The 15,113-nt window shown below is 32.3% G+C and overlaps 1 protein-coding gene across 1 annotated transcript; it reads left to right on the top strand.

Moving 5' to 3' along the window:
- The first annotated feature begins 7,938 nt into the window (after positions 1-7,938).
- LOC114406675 lies at positions 7,939-9,351 on the top strand. Its single transcript, XM_028369447.1, has 2 exons — positions 7,939-8,499; positions 8,614-9,351. The coding sequence occupies exons 1-2, from the start codon at positions 8,482-8,484 to the stop codon at positions 9,349-9,351; spliced, it is 756 nt and encodes a 251-aa protein (XP_028225248.1). The 5' UTR covers positions 7,939-8,481.
- Positions 9,352-15,113: the final 5,762 nt, after the last annotated feature.

Raw genomic sequence — 15,113 nt, 5'->3', positions numbered from 1 at the left:
TTAAATAGACCGATTCACGCCAAACTTTATGTAAGCCAGACCCCTGTAGGTCAAGTTGACCTATTCCCACCCCTACCTTCTAGGGACGAATCTCACGAAGCTAGTATTGAAATCTGAGTTCTTCTTAATTAAGAAATCTGCACAAAAATTACTTGTGGTCTTTGTGAGGTGGATGAATCTAACTTATCAATTTGATTTAAGTTAATTTTGTTAACAGATTTTCCTTTTACTTCAAATTCGAATTAAATTAATTATAATTAATTTAATTTTCAGATTTTTTTTCAATTTGAACGAACTCAACAACTTTAACAATTCTATAAATGTTATATTAATATATTTAAATTTTAATACTTCAAATTTTCTTCTTCTTTCCTCTTTTTGGTCTTTCTTTTTGTTTTAATTTATTTTGACAGATGTGATACATTTAACAAAATGCCACATAAGATATGAGTGTCACTTCATTATTTCACGACTATGAGTGACAACAGTTATTAAAATAAAAATTAAAAATATTTAGTTATAATGTTTAAGTAATAAAATGAAAATATATAATAAATATAAAAAATATATTTAAGTTATTTATATTATAATATTTAGTTACATATAATAATATATAACATTTATATTATTTATTTTAATGTTTTTATTTTGATAATAGAAACGAGACTTACAATACTAATTAGGAATATGTTTATCAATTCTTGCCAAAAGGAAAATATTTATCAATACATGTTAATATTGAATACTAAAAAATATCATGCATGATATTGATAATTTTTTTTTATTTCTTTATTATGATATTTCTTAGGTACAATATATAATATAATGCATAGATGTAATCTTGGCTATTAGGTACTTAAATGTAATGAATTTTGACATATTTTTATTGTAATATATTCAACATAATAATATCAAGTTTTATAGATTCTTATTAACACTTTTTTAATATAATTTGATTTAAAAGATGAAAAAAAAGTACAACTTTTTAATAGAATAACTATTTTAGTAAAAATCAATCTAAACTAAAATGTAAAATATTTGTTTGGCTTGGATAGGTTCAAATTTGACATTAAATTAATTCAAATCAAATAAAATATAATTATATATTTGATTTGGATAATTTTTTAAACAAAAGCTGAATCAAATTGCGCTGCAAATACCCCTAATGTATGGGGTACAATGTCAACATGTGATACTCAAAAGAAAAATATCCCTATAATAAATGTTTCATCCACTTAAAATGAAATTAGGGGAAATAGTAGCGATTTCAAAATTTGGGGATGAAAATAGTTTTTTTTTAATAAGAACCAAAACTGAAATTCTCACATTTTATAGGGACTAAAACTAATAATTTAAAATTTTAAAGGGATACAAAGAAAAAAATCATAGGGACCAAAATTAAAATACACACATTTTCTAGGAACTAAAAACAGCATATTTAAGCCAACAATTTTCAGAATCTAAATTTTATAAATTAAGAGTCACAGAAATGATATGATACTGCAAGAAATAATATAAGTAGTATAAAATTGAACTTTGAAAATTCCAACAATTTAGAGATATTCTATTTTTTATTAAAAAAATATTTTCAAAATAACTAGTATTTTATTTTGGCATTACCCATGATAAATATTTATTTTATATAATTAAAAAATATAATTAAGAAACATAAATATATTTGAAAATATAATTATATTTTAGATTTATAATGAATAATTTAAATTAAGAGATAAATTTATTTTTAACCATTAACAATTTATTTTAATCAGGACTATTGAAATTTTAATTTAGTGATAAAGATTAAAAAAAAAACAAAGATAGATTATCAGAGATAGACCATTAACAAGATTGAGTAGACAATAAAAGGAGGATGATTTGAAATGATTGAAATGAAAGTATTTTGATTTGTTGCTAAAATAATGTGTGACATGCATATTTAAAAGAGAGAAAAGAGTTGACATTGATAATTTCTAATTTAGAAAGAGTGGGAGAGATGAGAGATTTATTTTCTAAATTGTATATTTTAATTTATAATATAAAATATATCTATAAAAACTATTATCATTTTTTTTCTGTTTTTAAGTAGAAAATAGTTTTTTTTTGTCAAAAAAGGTAGAAAACAGTTTTTAAAAATAAGAGAGACTTAATTAATGAATCATGGGAGTAGGTTGGTTAGTAAATAATTTGTGTAGTTTCTATTGTATAGGCTGAAATTCAAGGTGAAATGAAGCTCCTATTGATGATCATAGCTGTGATATGTGGATAATCTTGTACCATTTGAGAAAGATTGGGATAAAGCTGTTGGGCAATCTGGGTCACACCATAGCTTTGAGTACATATATCTGCAATGTTTTTGTAATGGTTTATATGGGGACAGGATGTATTTCACAGCTTGGCCATTACTAAGGCTAAGGCGTTAAAAGGAATACGAGCCCAATATCCCACCATCACTAAAGAGATTTAGCTGACACTGCACTTTATGCTACTTCATTGACATAGCCTCTGTGCACTAAATAGTTAGTATAAAGCTAACAAAAGTTATTTAGCCCTTAAAGATCCAACTCATATATTACCCAGCACGTGAGTTAATTTGGTGTCACATTAGATTTTGAGTTTGAATTCTAAATATATATTTATATTAAATACTCAAAAAAGAAGAATTTTATCATCCATGATAATTATACTCAGTTTGAAGTGAAGAAAATATGTGCAAATTTAAAAAGATTCAACTCATTTTACAAATATACGAGTTTAAGTTTTGTAAACCTATATAAAAGTTTGGTTAGTGGATATTTAAATATTTTTGTAAATGTTAGTTGAGTGGATCAAATCTTTTGATAAAATATTTATAGTTAAAAAAAAAGTTCAAAGATCTGTCCTGTCCTGTCCTGTCCTGATCCCAATGAATATATGATATTCTATTGGTCTAAATTTTTGGTGAGAAGAAAAATAAAATAAACAGTGACTGTATCATAAGGATGATGATTTTATTGTTGTTGGTCTCTTGAGTCTTGATTGGGTAGAAAAGTGGAAAACCCAAAGAGGTGATGATCAATTGGGCAGCCCAAGATTCTGAAGAGATGTTAAGGTAAGTCTAGTTTGACACCTGCTAAGGGGTTTAGTTCCAAGGGTTTGATTTGGGAGGATAGTAGTGGATACCACGTATTGTTGATCCTCTATTCTCCTTGTGGGTAAGGGATGTTCATAAATAGATCAATAAAAAAATCGATTCAAAAAATTAAAAATGGAATAAACTAAAAAACGAACAGATTGAAAAATTAAATTTTTTTATTGAATCAGATTGGATTTTAGATTTAATTTTAGAAATCAATTCCAACTGAATATATATATATATATATAATATTACTCATTTTTATTTTTTATAGATTTATAAAATTATCATATAACTTATATCTATTTATTAAAATATATATTTAATTAAAGACATTTTTATCAATTATTTGAGTTAAGATGCATAAATATTTTATTATTAATTATATAATGACAAAAATAAAATATTTGATATTTTAAGTTATTTTTTATTGTATATTTTACCTTTTATTTAATATTTTCTAAAAAAAATTAAAAGTAAGATTAAAATCAAACATCCATCAAATCTAAATAACTCTAAATTAGATCGAGTTGAATTAAAAAATTAAATTAAATTAATTGGATGATAAATTAATTAAATCAAAATAATTTAATAGGATGATTTTTTTTCTTTAAAGCGGATTCAATCCAATTCGCAAATAACTAATTTTGAGAGATGCTCTACTCGTTCAAGTGATTGATGGCTTAGCATAGTGGCATGAAAAAGAAGGTATGATGTGTTAAATTTAAATTTGATATGATGTGTTAAATTTAAATTTGAAAAATTAAATTTGAATAATAGTATATGTGGCAAATAACTTAATATTTATTAATTTGATATGATGTGTTAAATTTAAATTTGAAAAATTAAATTTGAATAATAGTATATTAGAAGGAAGAATATAAAAAATAAATAAAATAAGAGATACATAATGAAGAAGTCATGTATCATATTGTAAAATATTTTTTTTTAATTATTAAATTAAGAGTTTAATATTTATGTGCTAATAATATAAAATAAAATTACACTGTTATCTAATCATAAATTACTGTTTGAATTATTTTAAGATAATTATATTATAAGAAATAAATTTATTATACATGATCAGTTATAACGGAATAAATATAATTTTTTTACACTGTGAGTACATAACCTTTTTTTTCTTAAACTAATTATAAATTTTGTCTAAAAAAAACACTTTGAATTTGAGATTTTTCTAAGTTAATCTAAAAATATGGTGTGATTTCTTCCTTAATTAATGAAGTACCATAAATAAATAATTGGTAACTAACCACTTCGTATACCACGAGGTGTAATTCTTTGAAAATTATCACCACCACTAAAAGATGGTGGAATGGGATGAATGTATTTGGATGATGGATAATTGATATTTATTTTCTTAGGAAGAGTTACATTTATGAATATAGTCATATTCCTTTGCTTCATAAAGAGAGAATTTGCCAAGAATTGAATAATCTCATCTAGAAATCTTCTTTGTGAGAAAAAAGTGACATTTCCATCATTGCTGGTAAAACTTTATGAGTGGAGAGAACTTGTGTCCACCATTTGAGGAGGTGAGATTCTTTGTGTAATTATCTTGAACAAGAGAGAATTTTTTTAATTTAAGTTTCAAAGTGGAAATATTTTGTCAGACAAAATTTCACAGAATTCATTGGAGAATATTTTTCACGTAAAATTTGTGGTGTTGTTCTTATACTCTCATATAAACTATTTTCCTACATTATATATGAGAGGTAGATTTTAGAGAAAAAGAGAAGAGACAATATATATTTATGTTTCAACTAAGAGAATGAAACGAGAAACATAAATCCCATTTTAAAAAAACAACATAAAATATCAGAATAATTTTCGCTCACAATTGGCAAGAGGACAGTTGAAGAAAGACAATGTAGGAAAATAAATAGTGGAAATTAACATTTGTGATCGTGAGATCTGGATAGTTAAAATTGTGCAGCACTCTGAAAATCTAATACTGTGTAAGAAAAATACTAACAATATCATTTTTAATTACTAATATTATGGATATCTGGGAAATAACAAAAGCTCTTTGCCACAAGAGACACCATTACACTGGGCCAATCGTGCTGTTGTTTGGGGAGTTGCTACGTGCACCTAACAATATTGCTGGGGCACCCAGCAAACAGTGAATGGGCAATTTTGCCCTTCCGCGAAGGCTGTCTCCGGAAGACCCTTCTTATGGAAACATTTCGGAAGACCCTTCCTCCGGAAAATTCTGGAAGAACCTTCTTCCGGAAGAAGAAGGTGTGATTCCGAAAGAACTCTAGAATACGTTCCGGAAGAACGTGTTCCGAAATGTTTCCGGAAGAAGGGTCTTCCGGAAGACAACCTTCTTCTTCCGGAAGAAGGTTCTTCCGGAATTTGTTTGTTTTTTTAAAATACTATGTTTTTCTAATTATTTAATTTTAATAAATAAATTACGTTATAAAATAAATAATATTATTATACATAAATTATTAGTGAACATAATTATGACTAATATTTGTAATTCCTTTTTTACGCGCATGTAAATGTAAATAATAATTTGTGTGACAATTTAGTATAATTTAAATCATAAAAATTAATTAATTCGTATATTTTATAAAAAATATAAAATATTTATTATGATAACATTTAATTTGTATTACAAAACTTAATATATAATAAAAAAATAATTATAATTTTATAACAACGTCAACTAAAAATAAATTTCATTTTATAATAATAACTAAAAATACTATAATATTTAATGCATATGTAATGATGATTTTGCCCCTGTATAGTTTTCTTTAAATTTACTGCGCTGGTTTTTCGTTTTACACCCTTCCATTTCACCTGCATCCCCGTGTTCTTGCTATTGCTCTCCTTCCGTAAAAAGCTTTGAAGATTTGGTGGTCCTGTGAAGTAGTTGTTTCGTATTTGAAGATTTGGTGGTCCCGTGAAGCAGTTGTTCCGTATTTGAAGTTGTGTTAGTCGTTGCTCTTCCTATTTCATCGGAGGTACGCATTTATCAGTATTTTTTGCGTTTTCTGGCTAGTTTTTAGAGAGAGTGAATAGGCAATTTAGTCCCTGAGATTGTAACCAGTATGCATATTAGTCCCTGACTTAAATTTTAATTCATAATAGTCCCTAACTTTACCTCCGTTATGCAAATAAGTTCCTGCTGTTAAAATCTAATTTCCTCCGTTGGTCAAATGTGTATTTGGTAAACCTCAGTCCACGTAAGCATCCCAATGTGGCAGGTTTGAGTCCAAGTCAGCAATATTATGTGGCAAGGCAAGGACTGAATTGAAAAATTAGGTTAAAAAGAAATCAAAAATGAAGTAAACCCATTTTCCCTTTCACTGTCCTACTGCTTGTAGGGTTTTTTAACTGTTTGCGGTTTGCTCTTCCCTCTCTTGCATTCTCGTGATTGTGAGGGTTCGCGCTTTTTGTCAGGTTGGTGGTTTCGTTCATTTTGTTTACATTGTTTTGGTGGTTTGATTTGGGGTTTTATATGTTCGAGGGGTTTCATTTGCATTGTCTTCGCGCTTTGTAGGGAGGTTTATGATCCTTTATTATTTTCGTTTATGATGCTCTGTTTTTATAGATGACATTGCATGTTGTTGTGTGATGTGCCTATGTTTGAGTTTGAGGTAGGTTTTTTATTTCCTAATATATGACAATGTTTGTGGTTTCTGATTGTGTAGAATGAATGACAATATAACTTTAGTATTGCACCATGGAGGAAGATTCACTCCACGTGCCAGTGATGGAAAGGTTGAATATATAGGCGGAGAATTTGATGTTTGGGAGGATATATCTGCAGATTGCCTGAATGCATTTATCTTATATGATCTGGTGAAAGCTTGTAAGAAGTATAGCAATATAGGAGAATGTTTTTGGTTTATTGATAAGGACTTAGATTTTAATCATGTGTTAAGGAGTTGTACAACTGATGGAGATATATTACACTTAGTTAGGGATGCTTTTGAAAATGAGAATGAGATAAATGTTTATTTTCATCATGAAGTAGATCCAATTTTAGAATAAGTCCCACAAATGTTGTACTTGGAATGTGATCCAATTCCAAAAGCTGTTGAGAATGAGGATGATTTAGATGATGTACCTGTTGCTGGCCATGAGGAAGGTAAGTTTTAATTCATCTGTACTTGGTCCGACATGGTTACCATAATTAATTAATATGATTAATTTTTACTTGATCACCATTGATGCAGATGTTGGTGCTGGAGAGCAGAGAGATGCTGGTGAGTAGAGGGATGCTGGTGAGCATAGGGATGGTGGTGAGCAGAGGGATACTGATGCTGGTGAGCAAAGAGATGGTAGTGAGCAGAGGGATGCTGAAGCTGGTGAGCAGAGAGATGCTGGTGGTGAAGAGAGAGATGTTGCTGATAGTGAGGAGGAAAAGGAAGTTGACAATGATGAGTGGTTTATAAATTTCTCTTGTATGTTGAATGAAGTTGAAGCTGAAGTTGAGACAGATGTTATCATTCAGAGGAGCTTAATATCCCCATTAGTAGTGATGATGAAGATGAGGATGTTGAAGTTTATCCTCAATATAATCAAAGTAGTGGAGTTGGTGAACAGAAGTTGGAATTAGGGATGAAGTTTGGTACTCTAGATGAATTTAAATCTGCCTTGAGGGAGTATAGCATATTGATGGGCAGGGAGTTCAAGTGGAAGAAGAATGATAAACAGAGGGCTAGAGCAAAATGCAAGAAGGCATTTTGTGATTGGGAAATCTACTGTGCAAAGAATGAAGTTAGAAACTCTTTTCAGATAAAGACATTTAAGCATAACCATAATTGCTGCAGAGAAGTGACAACAAACAAGCAAATAGACAGTGGGTGGTCAGTAAACTTGAGGGCAAACTCAGAATGCAGCCAACCCTTAAATGTGTTGAAGCTTTGGAATATTCCAAGCAAGAGTTTGGAGTGCACATTGAAGTTACAAAGATGTGGAGAGCCATGAAAGAAGCAAAGCAATTAGTGGAAGGGAATGAGAGGAAACAATATGCCAAAGTATTTGATTATGCACATGAATTGTTGAGGAGCAATCCTGGATCAACAGTTAAGATCAACACAGTGCCAAGTCCAGAAGGTCCACCATAATTTCAGAGGCTATATATTTGTCTTGCTGGCTGTAAGAAGGGGTTTGTTGCTGGATGTAGACCATTCATAGGTCTAGATGGATGTTTCCTAAAGAGTGCATTTGGAGGAAACTTGCTCTCTGCTGTTGGGCTTGATGGCAATAACCACATCTTTGTTATTGCTTATGCTGTTGTGGGCATTGAGAACAAAGACAATTGGAAATGGTTTTTAACTTTGTTGCATGAAGATCTTGGGGATTACATACAGAATGGGTGGAATTTCATGTCAGACATGCAAAAGGTATGACATGGTGTGATTTGCAATTGTTATCATAAGTTAGGTATTTAATTGAAGTTAATGACATAAGTTAGGGACTAGTCCAGAAGTATTTACTACTTTGCTGCAATTTTTCAGGGACTTATTCCAGCTTTACAGAAAGTCATGCCTAGTGAACCTCATAGATTCTGTGTCTTGCATCTTTGGAAAAATTTTACAAAGCAATGGAAAAGCAAGGAACTTAAAGGAATTGTGTGGCAATGTGCAAAATCCACTACTGTTGCTGAGTTTGAAGGCCATATGGCCCATTTGAAGACAATCAACTGCCAGGCTTGGGAGTATTTGAATAAATGGCCCAAACAAGCATGGACAAAAGCCCACTTCAGTACAATACCCAAGGTGGACAATATATGCAACAACACTTGTGAGGTATTCAATTCCAGAATTCTGCAGTATAGATGCAAGCCTATTATCACAATGCTTGAAGAAATTAGAAGTTATATCATGAGAACCATGGCTGCCCGCAAGGTTAAACTTTCTGGAAAACTTGGACCATTATGTCCCGTGCAGTATAAAAGACTAGAAAAAGAATTTCATTTCGCTAATCAATGGAATCCCATTTGGTGTGGTGATAACATGGGCCTGAGATATGAGGTCCACATGTGGGGGAATAAGGTTGAGGTCAATTTAGGTGAATGGACATGCACTTGTGGAGTATGGCCCAGACACAGTATACACACCCTGTTCCACCACAGCATTTTATTGAACCAGTCCAAGGACCACAATATTGGGCCCAGACACAGTATACACACCCTGTTCCACCACATAAAAGGGTCCAAAGAGGAAGGCCAAAGAAAAATAGAAGGAGATCTGTAGATGAGGACAATGTCACATGACATAAGCTAAAGAGGAAATTGGCTGAGTTTACATGTGGAAGGTGTGGCCAAACCAATCATAACATTAGAAGCTGTAAAAATATTGGAGTTCCTGTTAGGCCAAAGAAATATGTTGCACCATCAACTTCAAATGAGGATAACCACCTATTATCTCAAGATGAACAAGCTTTGAATGAGGCTGAAGAAGCTGCTGCTCATGTTCAACAAGATTCGGTGGAGATTAATTTATCTCAGCCTCATTTGTCACAAGATAGTGACATGGAGTTGATGGTAAATATTTGTCACAACAAAGTAGTTTTATCTCAACCTAATTTGTTGTAGCACTCCATTTTTATATATTACAATTATTCATGTTTGGCATTTGCATGTAGGTCCCTGCAACTATTGTTCCACCAATAGCAAGGAATAAGCTAACCATAACAAGAGCCAAACAAAGGAAGGTTGCTGATAAAGATGATGTAGTATAAAGAAAACTGAAGAAGCATTTTTTGTTGCATTTTGAAGGTTGATGAGTTTGAAGGTTGCTGATGAAGAAAACTGAAGAAGCATTTTTTGTTGCATTTTGATATTAGGATGTGTAGTTGTATATTTTGAAAGCTTCACTGGCATGTGAAATGATGTAAACATTATGGCCTACTGAACAATTGCTTCTAACTACCATGCTTTGGGATGTCAAACATTATGTGAAATTGATTTAATGTCATGTTTCATCTCTTTCTTTTATAAATTATACACTGTGTTGGATTTGGAGTTGGAGTAGGACCAAATTGTATACAACAACAAAAGTTGCTATTACACTACAAAAGCTATACAATAACTTCAATAACTTATTTGCATATCTTAAAATGGGTAGGACTTCAATAACTTCAAAAAGTTATACAACAACAAATTATATTTAATAAACTGCAAATTTCAGCAACAAATTTCAGCAACAAATTATATTTAATTGAAATGGGTAATTGACAGTAGCAACAAAAGCTGCTATTACACTACAAAAGCTACTTCCTACTACAAATTCTTCAGTAAAACAACAATTACAATATCAAAAGCTGCTATTACACATTTTACCTAAAATACATTCCCCCTAAAACTAACATTACAATTAAAAATGAAAAACCTAACAACACAATGTTTGTTAAATTTCTCATTTTCTTCTGCAAAGCTTCAATTTGTAGCCTCAAATCAGCCACTACCATTGTTTCTCTTGAGACAGAAGATAAATTAGAAAATTGATTTTCTTCTTCAACCTATTGAAAAAATTGACAGTTATCTAGGCCTGTTTGGGGTAATGCACAAGTATAGAACAACCTTCCTGGGTTCCTCCTTGTTATTGCAGTTCGAATAGTTGCACGTCTTCCATGGTGGCATTGCCGAATGAAACTACCAGAAAATGCACAACAACTGCCACTTGCAGACATGGAGAAATCAAGTGAACAAGCAGCAGCGACTGAGCCTTAGAGTAGAAGAAGAAGAAGCAACTCAGCGTGGGAAGAAGAAGAAGAAGAAGCAACCAGCAGCTTCGTAAACCCTAATTTTTTTGGGGAAGAAGAAGAAGCAACCTTGCGTGAGAGAGAGTTTATAGATGCAGACCTCAGTGCCACGTTGGACAATCTACGTGGCACTGAATTGCCACCTATACACCTCACTAACGCCGTCACCTGAGAATTTAACAACAGTGACTATTTTGCAAAATTTATGTAAAGTTAGGGACTATTATGAATTAAAATTTAAGTCAGGGACTAATATGCAAACTGGTTACAATCTCAGGGACTAAATTGCCTATTCACTCTTTTTAGAGAAGATAAACAACAAAAAGCTATTCCCGGAAGAAATTTTAACCACAGGAGGAAGTAGGTCCGGAATGAGAATGTTGGATTTCCGGAAGTACTTCTTCCGGAAGTTACTAAGGTCAATTTCGGAAGAAGTGCTTCCGGAACCACTTCTTCTGGAATTGACCTTAGTAACTTCCGGAAGAAGTACTTCTGGAATGTTACATTATTAACAAATTTTTTTAATTCTGTTTGAAAATTTATATATATATATATATATATATATATATATATATATATATATATATATATGTTTGAATATTATCATTTATAATATATGTTTTTCAATTGTGCATAATTGGTTTAATTAGGTATAATGATTTTGGTATAATATTAAATGATTTAGGTAACATAGTAGAAAACTGTTTTATTAGTTGTTTATTATAGTGTTAAGTTTAGTTTAAGTAAATAATGTAGTTATAAATTTAGAATGTATTTGTATTAGTTGTTAATATGTTTGTTAGTTAATATGTAGTCAATTTGTGGATGTGGTTATATAATAATTTGAATATAGTTCTATATGATGTATATGTCCTGTTAATATGTTTGTTAGTTAATATGTACTAAATTTTTGGATGTGGTTATATGATAATTTGTATGTACTTGTGTATGATGCATATGTCCTTAAGATGGACGAAGATCAATGGGCGTATGACTATGCGATGTCACAAGAAGTTTATATGGATTATGATTATGATAATGAAGAAGAATATGGTGTGACTGAACCACATGTCGATTGTTCAAATGCTTTTAATACGTCTCAGGTAATCATGTTGATTAGTTTGAGTCATTTGATTGAATTGATGTTTTGTATAAAAATTAATATGTTAGGGTTGCGTTGTAGGTATTTGGTACTCGAGATGATGTTTTGCAGTGGGCTCGAACAGTTGCCCATGAAAATGGATTTGTTACAGTGATTATAAGGTCTGACACAGATACCGGTAGCAGAGGAAAAAGTTCATTTGTCTTAATTGGGTGTGAAAGGAGTGGTACGTACAAGTGTATGAATAAAGAATTCGTTAGAAAAGACACTGGGAGTAGGAAATGTGGTTGTTCCTTCAGGCTTCGTGGGAAACCAGTGCATGGAAGGGGAGGTTGGATGGTGAAGTTGATCTGTGGGATTCACAATCATGAATTGGCCAAGTCCTTAGTTGGACATCCATACGCTGGGCGATTGACTAAGGATGAAAAGAAAATTATTGCTGATATGACAAAGTCGATGGTGAAACCAAAAAACATCTTGCTAACGTTGAAGGAACACAATGCCAACAGTTGCACCACGATAAAGCAAATTTACAATGCAAGAAGTGCATATCGTTCTTCAATAAGAGGAGCTGATACCGAAATGCAACATATGATGAAGCTTCTCGAACGTGATCAATACATTCATTGGCATACATTGAAGGATGAAGTTGTGGTACGTGATCTGTTTTGGTGTCACCCAGATGTAGTAAAGTTATGCAATGCATGTCATCTGATGTTTTTTATAGACAGTACCTACAAAACAAACAGGTACAGACTTCCACTACTTGACTTTGTTGGAGTGACACCAACAGCGATGACATTCTCTGCTAGGTTTACATATCTGGAGGCTGAGCGTGTTAATAATATTGTATGGGCTTTGGAACGATTTCGAGGCCTATTTTTAAGAAACGATTGCCTCCCTGTTGTTATTGTCACTGATAAAGACCTAGGACTGATGAATGCAGTGAAAACTGTGTTCCCGGAGTGTACAAATTTGTTGTGCAGGTTTCATATCGATAAGAATGTGAAGGCGAAGTGCATATCTTTAATCGGTGAAAAAAATGCGTGGGACTATGTAATGGATAACTGGGGTACTTTGGTTGATTGTCCGTCCGAACACCAGTTCGCTAAGTCGCTTCAGAAGTTTCAAATTGCTTGTTCACCTTGGCCGATGTTCATTGACTATGTTAACGACACATGGATTATCCCCCCCAGGGAAAAATTTATTACAGCATGGACGAATAAGGTCATGCACCTAGGCAACACAACAACAAACAGGTATTAAGAACTGATTTTATTTGTTAGTAAGGATTATTAATAAATGGTATTTAATTGTTGTATATTTTCATGTTTGTTGTGTATTTTAAATGTAGGGTTTAATCAGCTCATTGGGCTCTCAAAAGAGTACTACAAAATAGCGTTAGAGACCTATGTAGTGTTTGGGATGCCATGAACAACATGATGACGCTGCAACACGTTGAAATTAAAGTATCATTTGAATCCACTACGCATGTGGTTGGGCATGTATTTAAAAAAACCTTATACAAGAGGCTTCTTGGGATGGTTTCAAGGGACGCTTTAAATCAGATTGCTTCTGAGGTTGACTGTCTACGTTATCTCGACAACAATCCCTCTTCTTGTGGTTGTGTGATGAGAAGCACGCACGGTCTTCCTTGTGCATGTGAGCTTTCTAGGTATACTGCTGGCAGCATCCCAGTGGAGTCAGTCCATATTTTCTGGAGGAGACTTTGCTTTTCAGACCAAGGGTTATGTGAGACGGAAGTCAGCATCAAGGAAGAGATATAGACCATATCTAAAAGGTTTGATGAACTTGATGTGTCTGGCAAAGTAACTCTGAAGAGTAAACTTCGAGAAATTGCATATCCTGATCAAAACTCTATGTGTCATCCTTCGTCAAAGGTCAACGCTAAAGGTGCACCGAAGAAACTGATGAAAAGAAGTCAAAGATCCACAAAGCGTGATCTGTCTTACTGGGAGTATGTTGATGCTTTTCATTTTGTTCAAAGCAGCAACTCTCCAGTCAAACGTAATGCATCATGTTCTGAACCACCTCAGCCAACAAGGATCATCCCGATGTTGGATCAATTTGCGTCATTCATTCAAGGTTTCATTCGTGACGTTGTGGATGTGAAAGCGGACGGTAACTGTGGATATCGGTCCATTGCTGCTTTATTAGGTATGGGGGAAGATTCGTGACTGTTAGTGCGTAATGAATTGATTAAAGAACTTGGCAGGTGGTCGCATGAGTACATGAACCTCATCAATGGCACAGAGAGATTTGAACAATTAAAGTTGTCCCTACTTGTTGATGGGTTTTCGAAGGTATGTTTTTAGGTTAATTTTTTAAATAAGAAACTTTAAATTACTTAATGTGTATGTTTGGTTGATTCAGGTTAGTGTGGACAAGTGGATGGATATAACGGAGATGGGATATATGATTGCATCACGGTATAATGTAATCCTTGTATCGTTATCCCAACAACAAAGCATGACATTTTTTCCTCTAAGAAGTCAACCACCACCTAATTCTTCTGGGCACCGCATGATATGTGTCAGTCACGTGTTTGGAAATCATTTTGTTCAGGTACATTGAATATAGTTAGTATAACAATTATGCAATGACTTCGCTAGTTCATTTGAGTCGGTCACCGCATGATATAATCTTTGTTCATGTACAACAGGTTTATTTGAAAGACCATTGTCCCTTACCGCCTCCAGCGTTGTTGTGGTCAAGCAATTGTTATTCTCAGGCAAAGCAGTGGATAACTCCATATATTAGTAGAATGTAGCAATACACAAGTTTGATGTCATTCAAAAGACACTATGTCGACCTAAATGAAGACTAAACATGCATTGTTTATGTAATTGTATTCATTATGCGATATAATTTGTTGTAAGTCATTAATAACCAATTAATATTATTAACTACTCGTTTCGTTAAGCAAAAAAATTGTTGGTCCAACAAAAATCATTTACGCGTGTAGCATACATCATTGTCATAATTGACAACACATAATGACATGCATGCGTATTAAAGTTTGAGCGCGACAACACATTGACTGACTTGACTACACATTCTGAAGGAAACATAAACACGAAACATGTTCACGCCTGTCTATTTTTTTGTAAACAAAGTGAAGCAATCTGT

The sequence above is a fragment of the Glycine soja genome, chromosome 1, assembly GCF_004193775.1.
Source record: "Glycine soja cultivar W05 chromosome 1, ASM419377v2, whole genome shotgun sequence".
Taxonomy (NCBI): domain Eukaryota; kingdom Viridiplantae; phylum Streptophyta; class Magnoliopsida; order Fabales; family Fabaceae; genus Glycine; species Glycine soja.
Note: the sequence above shows the minus strand (reverse complement) of the source record. Positions and strands in the feature narration are given on the sequence as shown.